General features: G+C 43.0%; 1 protein-coding gene across 7 annotated transcripts in view; it reads left to right on the top strand.

Moving 5' to 3' along the window:
* Nucleotides 1–12509, top strand: part of LOC135520357 (protein cordon-bleu-like) — a 76844-nt gene that overhangs the window by 44633 nt on the left and 19702 nt on the right. For all 7 annotated transcript variants that reach the window (XM_064945841.1, XM_064945842.1, XM_064945846.1 and 4 more), the window contains one exon: nucleotides 2425–2598. In XM_064945841.1, the coding sequence (XP_064801913.1) occupies nucleotides 2425–2598 (174 nt within the window). The remainder of the gene's footprint in view (nucleotides 1–2424; nucleotides 2599–12509) is intronic.

Below are 12509 nucleotides of genomic sequence, written 5' to 3'. Positions count from 1 at the left end.
ATTCAATTATGTTTGCATATGATAACAATAGCCTAATATATTTAATATGCCATAAACTACTGTTTTTTTAACAGTTTCACTCAATTAATTCTAATTAACATATTCATTATGACACACCCCTCACTATTGTCATTGGTTGCACTGTTTGTCTACATAACCTGGTTCAAGTATTCATGACATTACACTGAAGAAGGCACAGTGATGCCGAAACGTTGGTGATTTACCCAATAAATGACTGGGAGTTTATATATGGAGTGTGAGTTATTTTTATAGTTTATTCGCCATTAGTCAGCACCTCCACACAGAATAATATTTCTGGGTGTGTGCCAGCTCATGTTTTTTATTGGTCTTTCATAATTAAACATGCCATGGATGTACTGAGGGACTCTGCAACCTGGAATATTATCAGTTTAGCCACTCTCACTTTCATGTGAGAAGGTCTCCATGAACACATTAGCGCAGTGTGAAAAGTTCATCAGGGGAGGAGAGGGTTGGCCGCTGGCCAAGAATCCCTCCCCAGCCCCTGCTGAACGCTGTCTGATTTCTTAAAATGCATTTCGGGCCCTTTTTCTCTAGTGGCAGAAGATTGAGGCTTTGGATTCACTGGAATATTTGCATGTATATGTACAGTAGCCTATATATAGGCAGCATCCAACAAAAGGGAATAGAGTAAAGCTGGACTGTGTAAAATATGCCATGTCATCTATCCTTGGGATGCAATTATGCCCATGTATGAATCATGTGGTTCTCTGTAGCTCAGTTGGTAGAGCATGGCGCTTGCTGTGCCAGGAGAGTGGGTCTGATTCCTGGGACCAGCCATACGTAAAACGTATGCAAGCATGACTGTGAGGCTCTTTGGATAAAAGAATCTGCTAGATGTTATATTATTTAGTCAGGAAGATCTAGTAGGTGGGAGAGGCACGTGTCTTATTAAGATAAGAGAAGATCAAAGTTAAACAGGATGTGAAGGTCATAAAGATGAATGGTGTGGACTTCGTTGATCCAGGCTCTGTTCTTAGAGTGGGGCAGCAGTAAATGTACTGCAGGGTTCTAAGACTCCAGCTAGGTTTTTGTTACATATATATTTTTCTCTTTGCTCTACATTACTGTATAGTAGCTCAGTCTGCTTTTCCAAGCTTATGCAATATGCAAGCATTTGGCAACTCGCATCTCCCTCAAAACCACACTGCCTCTCCTTAGTAGACTAGAATAGTTTGATTGCACTTGCCTGGTGTAATGGAACCAATGAAATAGTCCCAAAAGTTCAAACACTGCCCGCCTGGCACTCCAGGCAGACTCAATCAAATTATGAAAAATATTTGAAAGAAAACAAATACTATTTATGCCCAGGTCTGCATACCTTTTGAGTGCTTTTCTCTCCCTCCTGCACATTTTCCATTCATTCTCCCCACTGTGAGAAGTGCTTGGTTCACTGATTACCTCTAATTACTAGAACTGAATGTTTTAGTCATTTTAATTTTTTTTCATGACTACTTTGATCCTCTGCCCAGGAATGGTCTGAAATGCTGTGTCATTTTGACCTAATACGCTTTCCTTTCTTTTCTTTAAACCACCCCACTATCGTTTATAGATGTATATCTTTGTTCCTAGTTGTGCTACAGTACAAAGATACAGAAGCTTAGAACGTTTCAGATAGCCTGGTCCCAGATCTGTTTGTGCTGTCTTGCCAACTCCTTTTTATGAGCACTTGGCACGACATTAACAGTAGGAGTTGGAAAGGCAGTGCAAACAGATCTGGGACCAGGCTAAGTTTCAGATGCTTAGGAAAGCCTTTGATCGTTCTTTGATCATCCCCCATTGCTCAGCAGCATCCCTCTCAGACAGACAGATGGTGTATTAGCGAGGCGAAGTAGCTACGGAATGGTAATAAAGCTGACTGCAGCTGTCACAACTGTCGCAAAGCATCCTGATTCAGCAGGGATCTGAGAGCCTCCTCTTGCAGACTAGACTGTTGTTTCTTGGAGACAGACCCAACCCTAAGTTTTGCTTTAGCTTAATGTACCACTGCAATAACAGGCCATGATGAAGCTCTGCAGATATTTTACATTTAGTCCTTGGCCCTTGTTAGTCGGAGTCCCAAATGGCACCCTATTCTCTATCTAGTATTATGTGTCTTTGTCAAAAGTAGTGCACAACATAGGGAATAGGGTGCCACTTGGGATCCAGAATTAGTGAATAAAGGGCATGACCCATGCTCACCCTTCAGGACTGGCCCTTGACATTTCCACTGTCTACCATATCAACCTGTGATTTTGGGTTTCTGAGACCATTTAGAATGATCTGACCTTTAAATGCCACTCAGTTCATATGTAGCTCTGTTCCGTGTGTTTATAATTGTGTATGTGTGTGCATGTACATGCATGTGTGTGTATTTTTATATTCTCTCTCTCCCTCCTCCTCCAGGGCCTGTCCACGGTTTCCATCGTGCCCTGTGTGGAGGCGCGGCCCAGCACCTTGGGCCAGTCCCAGTCCGTCATGAACATCTCCAGGATGTCCCCCAGGATAGAGCTTAAGAAGAGGAGGGCCCCCCCGGCCCCCACACCCTGCCAGGGCTGCTACACACTGGAGGCCTACCAGGTGAGAGGGCAACACACACACACACACACACACACACACACACACACACACACACACACACACACACACACACACACACACACACACTTCAGGTCATGGTGACCTGTGTTTATATCAATTATTGCAACATTGGCTAAACATTTCCTTTAATCTCCTTGTGTTATTTGTGGATCTAATAGCAATAGTGGTAGTGTTATTTCTCTTCTTGTGGTGTTGTTGTGGGAAGAAAAAAAAATCACCATGTTTTGTTGGCTCTAATGGGCTTCTCTCCTCCTGTTGGAGCGAATGGGGTTTGTCTGGAACTGTGTGTTGTGGTCATAGTGACCGTTACTAACAGGAACACACTGCTTAATCTGTGAAATGGATTAAATTTTAAATGCCACCTTATTCACTTTATAGTGTACTACTTTTTACCAGGGTCTATAGTGCTCTGGTTAAAAATAGTGAACAATGTAGGGAATAGGGTGCCATTTGGACACCGACTCCTGTTGAGAAGCATAAGGTGTCCACACAGTATTCTGTGTACTACTCACGCTGTTCTTCCAATCAGGATTTGATTTGGGTTTATGTTGTCGTGGCTCCCAGGTTCTCTTTCTCTCCGCTGTCTGTTATTATACCCTTTATAGCGACAATTGATATCCTTTCAGACAATTCAATTAAGAGCCACATCAGAAGCGTTCAGTATTGTTTCCCTGACTACAATAAACGCAGCTGATTGATGTGCAGTTGTTGTTTTTATGCGGTCTTTTATGGTAGGGTAGCTAGATGTTTTCTTTTTACTAAATGTCTTGGTAAATCATGGTATTTAATGAACTTTAACATACTTTTTTAGGGTAGAGTGGTCTGCACGCAGGCAGCCAGGTTGCATGCAGGCAGCTCGAGATTATTTGATTGACAAGTAAAATGCCTGTTCAGTGGTGCATTGAAGCTATCTCGAGATGGTTTTCGTGTCGGCATTTAAAAAGCCATAGCTTACCGTTACAGACAAACAAACATGCTGTAGCCGAGGCGCTTTCAAGGCGCCACATTCCATATGTCTGAAAAGGGTATTAGACACTGTTCAGAAACACCACACTGATGACGTCTTTATCAGTCCGTTCACCCAGAGATAAGCAACACTAGCTGTGCCGTGACTCGCTAGCACGGATGAGACAAAGCGTTGTGTTTGGAAGATGGCTGGCTGCATGTTGAGGCACATGGGCCCGATGTACCCTTTTGCGAGGGTTAGACAAGGACAGAGAGATCAGATGAGGACAGAGTGCCTGAGGGACGGGATGGCTGCTCTTAGGTCTCCTTTCCATGAGCCTGAGCTACTGGTAGGATGGCTAGTGTTGTAGTGGTGACAATCTGTTCCCCTGCGGTATGACTACACTCTATATAGCAAAAGGTGCTATGTAGAACCTAAAAGGGTTATTTGGCTGTACCCATAGGAGAACCTTCTGAAGAACCCTTTTTGGTTCCAGGTAGAATACTTTTGGTTCCAAAAAGGTTTTCCCAGGTCAAATTCTTATGGAACCAAAAAGGGTTCTCCCTGAAACCAACCTTTTTTGTTAAGAATGTTAAGCTCTGAATTACCAGAGAACTCACGATATGATATTATCACGATGCTTAAGTGCCGATACAATTGTTAGAGTCGCAATACATATTGTATATGTATTGCAATTTAATACTGTGATTTTAGATCAAATCATTGTTCCAAACATATTTCTCACTATATGTCTGCTGCAGAGGGACTAGAGAGAGACATGAGAAAACAAGTTTTGATCAGTCATGGAAATAAAGGAGCTGAAAACAAATTGGCTTCCAATTTAAAAAATAAGATGAAGAACAAGGTATGAAGGAAAAATACTGGAGATTTGGGGCAGGTACATCCAACTAGCACAAAAATAATATTGCGATATTGTCAAAACGATATATCATCAAAAATAACATCCGATTGGTAACTGTATCAACCCCCCCTCCCATCACTAGTTATAACCCTCTATTGATCTCAGTACAGTATGAATTTATAATCAATAGTCAAGCTCAAGGCCTTATTCAATCAAATAGCCAATTGGGTTTATCTGGGGTCAAGACAACAACAAAAATGTGTACATCCCAAATTGCACCCTATTCCCTTTATAGTGCACTTCTAACATGTTGTGCTGAAGGAGTGTTTTTAAAGCCTTTATTAGGCAATTAGCTGACATTATGATTTGGACAGGAGTACGCTAACATGTTGACGATATGGCACATGCACGTGTGCGACGTTGCGCGCATGTTGATTTTGTCCACCCACACCAGACGCAATCAGGACACGCAGGTTGAAATATCAAAAACTCTGAACTAACTATATTAATTTGGGGACAGGTTGAAAAGCATTAAACATTGATGTCAATTTAGCTAGCTAGCTTGCTGCTGCTAGCTAATTTGTCCTGGGATATAAACATTAGGTTGTTATTTTACCTGAAATGCACAAGGTCCTCTACTCTGACAATTAATCCACAGATAAAAGGGTAAAAGTATGTTGTTTTTTTTTGGGACTTTATATGGCGGTTGGCAACCAACTTTCATGTGCATTACCACCACCAACTGCACTGGAGTGTGGACCTCAGTTCATTTTTCAATCACCCATGTTCAATCACCCACACATATGCTACTAAAAACCAATGAGGAGATGACACGTGGGTATATGCTCCTAAAAACCAATGAGATGGGAGAGGCGGGACTTGCAGCACATCACACGTCACAAATAGAAGTTTTATTTTAGTGCCTGGCTACGCAGACGCCCATTGACACGCATGAACATTGTGGCTGCAATGATTGCTGCGCTTGCACATGTGGCGCGAGCGATGTGGTCAGCATGTAAGAGGTCATGTTTAGAATGCCTTTTGTGACATGGCCTAGCCTGTCATCCTGAGCTGTCCGCTTCAGGGTTTGGTAATAGGTTTTACACAGGCAGGCAGGCAGGCACACTTGTGTAAGCCTGTTTGGCATGCTGGAAAGGTAACATCAGCCTCAGGCTTATGCAACAGTAGTTTCTAGTGACAGACAGACTCTTAACATAAACGCTGGTTCTGAGATTGCCGTAATAATGCAGCAGTGGATGAGGTGTGTTTTGGTGGCACAATATCAAATATGTATAAGTGGGGTGTCGTGTTTCCAGAGGCAGACAGGCATGAAATCAGCTTGACAGACTCTTTCTGCCAATGTTACTGTACATAGGTGAGGTTGAGGGTTCAACAAACGAGACAAAAGTTTGCTGTATTTTTTTTTAATAATTTCAACAACTTTCTCTTGGATGAGATGGCATTAATGAACTCAAAAAATCAAATCAAATTTATTTGTCACATACACATGGTTAGCAGATGTTAATGCGAGTGTAGCGAAATGCTTGTGCTTCTAGTTCCGACAATGCAGTAATATCCAACGAGTAATCTAACCTAACAATGCCAAAACTACTACCTTATACACACAAGTGTAAAGGGATAAAGAATATGTACATAAAGATATGAATGAGTGATGGTACAGAACAGCATAGGCAAGATGCAGTAGATGGTATCGAGTACAGCATATAATTTGAGATGAGTAATGTAGGGTATGTAAACAAAGTGGCATAGTTTAAAGTGGCTAGTGATACATGTATTACATAAAGATGCAGTAGATGATATACAGTATATACATATGAGATAAATAATGTAGGGTATGTAAACATTATATTAAGTAGCATTGTTTAAAGTGACTAGTGATATATTTTACATCATTTCCCATCAATTCCCATTATTAAAGTGGCTGGAGTTGAGTCAGTGTGTTGGCAGCAGCCACTCAATGTTAGTGGTGGCTGTTTAACAGTCTGATGGCTTTGAGATAGAAGCTGTTTTTCAGTCTCTCGGTCGCTGCTCTGATGCACCTGTACTGACCTCACCTTCTGGATGTTAGCGGGGTGAACAGGCAGTGGCTCTGGTGGTTGTTGTCCTTGATGATCTTTATGGCCTTCCTGTAACATTGGGTGGTGTAGGTGTCTTGGAGGGCAGGTAGTTTGTCCCCCCCGGTGATGCGTTGTGCAGACCTCACTACCCTCTGGAGAGCCTTACGGTTGTGGGTGGAGCAGTTGCCGTACCAGGCGGTGACACAGCCCGACAGGATGCTCTCGATTGTGCATCTGTAGCAGTTTGTGAGTGCTTTTGGTGACAAGCTGAATTTCTTCAGGCTCCTGAGGTTGAAGAGTCGCTGCTGCGCCTTCTTCACGATGCTGTCTGTGTGGGTGGACCAATTCAGTTTGTCTGTGATGTGTACGCCGAGGAACTTAAAACTTACTACCCACTCCACTACTTTCCCATCGATGTGGATAGGGGGGTGCTCCCTCTGCTGTTTCCTGAAGTCCACAATCCTCTCCTTTGTTTTGTTAACGTTGAGTGTGAGGTTATTTTCCTGACACCACACTCCGAGGGCCCTCACCTCCTCCCTGTAGGCCGTCTCGTCGTTGTTGGTAATCAAGCCTACCACTGTTGTGTCGTCCACAAACTTGATGATTTGAGTTGGAGCCGTGCATGGCCACGCAGTCGTGGGTGAACAGGGCGTACAGGAGAGGGCTCAGAACGCACCCTTGTGGGGCCCCAGTGTTGATGATCAGCCGGGTGGAGATTTTGTTACCTACCCTCACCACCTGGGTGGCCCGTCAGGAAGTCCAGTACCCAGTCTGGGGTCGAGACCCAGGGTCTCGAGCTTGATGACAAGTTTGAAGGGTACTATGGTGTTAAATGCTGAGCTGTAGTCGATGAACAGCATTCTCACATAGGTATTCCTCTTGTCCAGATGGGTTAGGGCAGTGTGCAGTGTGGTTGAGATTGCATCGTCTGTGGATCTATTTGTGCGGTAAGCAAATTGGAGTGGGTCTAGGGTGTCAGGTAGGGTGGAGGTGATATGGTCCTTGACTAGTCTCTCAACTTCATGATGACGGAAGTGAGTGCTACGGGGCGGTAGTCGTTTAGCTCAGTTACCTTAGCTTTCTTGGGAACAGGAACAATGGTGGCAAAATTCCAGTAACTTTCCAAAATAGCCAGGTTTTCCAGAAATCCTAGTTGGAGAATTCCAGATTCCTTGCTCCTTTTTTTCTCCTGATGCTGGGAATCTTCTAACCAGGATTTCTGGGAAACCTGGGAATCTTGGGAAAGTCACCAGAATTTTCCAATCCTACTGTAAGGAGTGTTATTGTTCAATGAATCTCGGTAGTTGACCTGATCTGTTCTCAAGTATTTAAATCAACGGTACAAATGTCATGGAGCCTACTGAATATATTCTGTTTTTCTCTGCAGCATGGCTCTTAGTGATGTTGATGTATCGACTCCTGGCTTTGCTTTCAGGGTGGACCTGCCAGGCAGCCCCTGAGCAGTACAGTCTGAGGCAGCATCCCTATTGGTCCTGGTCAAAAGTAGTGCACTATATAAGGAATATGGTACCATTTGGGACGTAACCTCAGACTCCATCCCATCAGGGGGATAGCTGGCAGCACAGGCTAAGTGTGATTGATTGAGATGGCTAGTATTACCTGCATAAACCATAGGGAGATGTCATAATTTGAACCAAGAGGGGTTTAGTCTTTCATAGCAATCCGTCATTGGCTTTTTGTACTGCAGCGATTTTAATCCACTTTAATGTAGCCTACCGTTTTAATCTGTTTTAGCAAGATACAAGTTGTCTGTTTACAATTTTGCAAGATTTGGATATTTCTACATTGGGCTGATGGTACCATTCTCAATAATAGTTGTGGTCCTTTTATGTATTTCTATTGTATTTGTGGGGAATCCTCCATGAAGGTTTTAATCAGTAGTGTTTTAAAATGTTCCACATTCTGTAAGGTCACACTTTTTGAAGGTCACACATGATTCCTTTAAGAGGAAGCTTGTGATCTGAGTCATATGTTTGCAATCCCTCAGTTAGGCCTACATGATTGCTACACAAGTAAACCATGTGGCTGCAGAACACTGAGTTAGAGTGAGAATGGTTGGTGTGGAAGCCTTAACTTACTCAACGCCTCTCTGAATTGGACTATTCAAGGGGCCTACCTTGGTTTTTCAGCCCATCTGCTGACAACCTCTATTTACTTTGTAAATTATATTCTATCACTTAAGGCCATGCAGTTTATTTTAGGTTGTGTTGTTTCACTTCATGCAAACTTGCTAGTGTATGTATTAGGCAACACTGGGGATGTTTCAGTGGGACAGGCTCTGCTGTGGAACAGTGTGATTTAAAATAAGTGACAAACAGAAGCATGGGCAGCTCTAATAGTTTTGAGTGCAGATTTAGCGTGTGTCCCATAGGGCACCCCATTCCCAAATAGTACACTACTTTTGACCAGAGCCCTGGTCTAAAGTAGGGCACTATATAGGGAAGAGTTTCCCAACCCTGGTTCTCGAGTACCCCCAACAGTACACACTTTTTTATTGTAACCCTGGACAAGCACACCGGATTCAACTTGTCAAATAATCATCAAGACCTCAATGAGTTGAATGAAGTGTGTTTGTCCAGGGCTACAATGAAAAAGTGTTCTGTTGGGGGTACTTGAGAACCAGGGTTGGGAAACACTGATATAGGGGATAGGGTTCCATTTGGGAGTCTCTCTGTCATGCTCCTTTCCTCTTTCCTAAGGAAGAAAACGTTGTGTTCTCAGGAACAAAGGAAGAGGCCCCTAATGCCAAAACAAACAGCCCACTGGAAATGTGTAGTCTACCATCTCTCTCACTGTGTGTGTGTGTGTGTGTGTGTGTGTGTGTGTGTGTGTGTGTGTGTGTGTGTGTGTGTGTGTGTGTGTGTGTGTGTGTGTGTGTGTGTGTGTGTGTGTGTGTGTGTGTGTGTGTGTGTGTGTGTGTGTGTGTGTGTGTGTGTGTGTGTGTGTGTGTGTGTGTGTGTGTGTCAATCTAATGAAGTAGTGGTGGCGTCTTCTCACAGAAATGTTGTGGGGAATGTTGTTTTTTCACCATGTTATGTTGGCTCTAATGAGCTTCTCTCCTCCTGTTGGAGATAATGGGGCTTGTTTGGAGCTGTGTTTTTGTGTTTCTGTTCACATTTAAATCATTATTATTTCCAATCTCAGTCTCACAGTTAAGTTTTAGAAATAATTGTTTTGTACCTAAAAGAAAGACAAAAAACCTATCGTTGTTGTGGTTTTATGTTGGAATGTAATCTTAACTTTAGCAGACAAAGTAATATCCAGCACTGATAAAGATATAATGGAATATTTTCACTACAGTTGGCAGAGTAGTCCACACTTTGTCTACAGTGGTACATTGGCTCTCTATTTGAAGTGGACTTATGCCATGAGCACTGATACACCGATTTGGAGGTAAAAGTATATGTGTGTGCATGTAGTTGTGTGCACGTACTTACAGATGTGTGTGTAAGCAAGCGTGCCCGTTTTTCTCTGTGTGTGGTCTGACCATAAAGAGCCTCTAAATTCACTGTGCCAGCTCTGGAGTGGTGTGCTGTGTTGAGTAATTCAAAAGCTGGAGCTTTGGCAGCCAGGGGACTGAGCCTGCATCCCCCTATTCACGTAATAGTGCACTACTTTTGACCAGGGCCCATAGAGCTTTAGTCTAACATAGTGCACTATGGGTCCCATTTGGGACATAGACCAAGTCAACCATTAAGGAGTGAGCTAGCATTCCTGCAGGATTAGGGGGTAGAAAAGCTATAGAAATATTTGACTGAATGACAGCATTGAATTGCAGCACATCAATGTATAGTCAATGTGATTTGATACAGTCTGTGATATAGAGTTAGTAGAGCTGGGAGATGGGTTGTGCAAGTGGTAGGTAGGCAAGTCTGACTGGGTGAGAGAGTGCACGGCAGTTTGGGCATGGCTCATGGAAAATCACCTCAGGCTCGAAATTGCGATGAAAGTAGCAACAAGCCATAAATGATTTGTCAAAACGTTTTATTTTTATTCCTTGAACGTGGTTGAAGAAAGTCAGAATGTCTTTTTTTATTTTTATATTCTAAGAAAAGGCATGTGGTGTTTCTCTGGGATTGAGTCATTGTGGTTGGAACGCTGTGTTACTTACTGCCCGCCACCTTGCACTTCTTTACAGAGGTAGAGTTGCGTAAACTCCCTGAACTGTGTATGCACTTCCACCAACTCCACCATCACACCACCGTTCATACTTGTCGGTCTCTGGCATACCATAGCATGTGGGGCAAAGTTGAAGCTGTAATGGAGGACTGACTGGGATATGAAGATGGATGTGCGTTTGTGAGTACGTATGTGTGCATGACCATGTGGGTGCTCGTGTGTGACTGATTGGCTGCTCTTCAGAGTGAAAGACAATACAGTGCAGCTGAACGAAGCGACGGCGTCCTCTCACAGGCTGTAATCAGGCCATTCTCTATGAATGCTCCATACTACTGTTGTACTGGAGTGTAAACATACCAAGGGAATTGATTGTGTTGCTCAGCTATGGATTACTGTTTAAAGTGGCTGAGTGGTGTGCTTTGGGATTTAAAGGAGCCAATTTAAGTCTGGGGAACATGTACATAAGATTGGCCAAACAGAGACCAAAGCTTCCCTTGCTTAGTATATTTAATAACCCTGCATGGCAATGGTTTAGCTCCCGTCTAAATCTGATATATATGTTGGAAGCATAACGCCTGCAATATAAACCATTTGCACACACACTTTAGAGAGTGATAAATATTTCTCATTGGACCATATGTTTACTGGATAGTTTTGAGACTGTGAGTTGTGTCAGGTCAACTTTGTGGATCTAATGGAGCATGTAAGATGAGGAAGCATGGGGAGTTACAGTCTGTCAGTGGTAGAGTGAATACCAGGGTAATGGCTGTCTGTCTCTGCCATGAAATAGAGGGCTCTGGATGACTACTTTACAATGGAGGTAGCATGGGCAGCCCCAGGGCTGTCACAGAGGATGCCATTTGGAAGGATAGAACGTGTGCTGTCTTTCCATATCTATGGTCTCTGTATTGGAGGCCTGGGTCATGCATGCAGACAGATGACAGTAGTAGTACAGACGGTTTGTATCAGGGGGACCATTTGTCGAAGAGCGACGGAAGCGCTGACCCATTTTATTCACATTTGAGGTAAATTTTTTACTTTGTACCATATTTGCACACGTTGCACACACACAGAGTTGAGGCTGATGAAAATATATGGTAATTTTGTTCTTTACGAACTTGATCGGTGCTGTCACACACATTAAATATTTAGACATCAAAGTTCACCCTTGCGTAGATGATATGTGCAACCATAGAAAAGGTGAGGAACGCCTTTGTGAAGAGGTTTATGCACTCTCACCCCCAACTCACGCCAACACCGTAAGGCTTTAGGTCACACACATTATGGTCAAATAGGATTCCCATGCAAACGTTTGAAGTACCCGCCAAACACAGTTGGAAGTGTTTTTATGTCCATGCCTTCAGGATCAGAGGACATGTTGAGGTTACAGGGATCACACATTGTTTTGTTGTATAAGGAAGCAATAATATCCCTTTCAGTAGGAGCATACGACTCAATGGGGCTGCCCATGCTGTGCTGTCTTTCCATATCTAAGGTCTCTGTACTGGAGGCCTGGGTCATTGAGTTCATAAACAGCTCACCAGTTGACATGCAGACAGATGACAGTAGTAGTAGTACAGAGTTTGTAGCAGGGGGAAAATTTGTCGAAGATATAAGGAGGTGTTGACCCATTTTAATTAGGTCTGGGAATTGCCAGGGACCTCATGATACGTTATTATCACGATACGTAGGTGCCGATACGATATGTATTGCAATTCTCACTGTGGTTGCAGAATTTATCACAAAATCATGATTCTATAGTATTGCAATTGAATTGATGTTCACTATGTCTGCTGCAGAGAGACAAGAGAGAGCATGAGAAAATGTTTTAATCAGTCATGGAAATAAAAGTGCTGAAAACATG

Source organism: Oncorhynchus masou, chromosome 29 (genome assembly GCF_036934945.1).
Source record: "Oncorhynchus masou masou isolate Uvic2021 chromosome 29, UVic_Omas_1.1, whole genome shotgun sequence".
Classification (NCBI taxonomy): Eukaryota; Metazoa; Chordata; class Actinopteri; order Salmoniformes; family Salmonidae; genus Oncorhynchus; species Oncorhynchus masou.
Note: the sequence above shows the minus strand (reverse complement) of the source record. Positions and strands in the feature narration are given on the sequence as shown.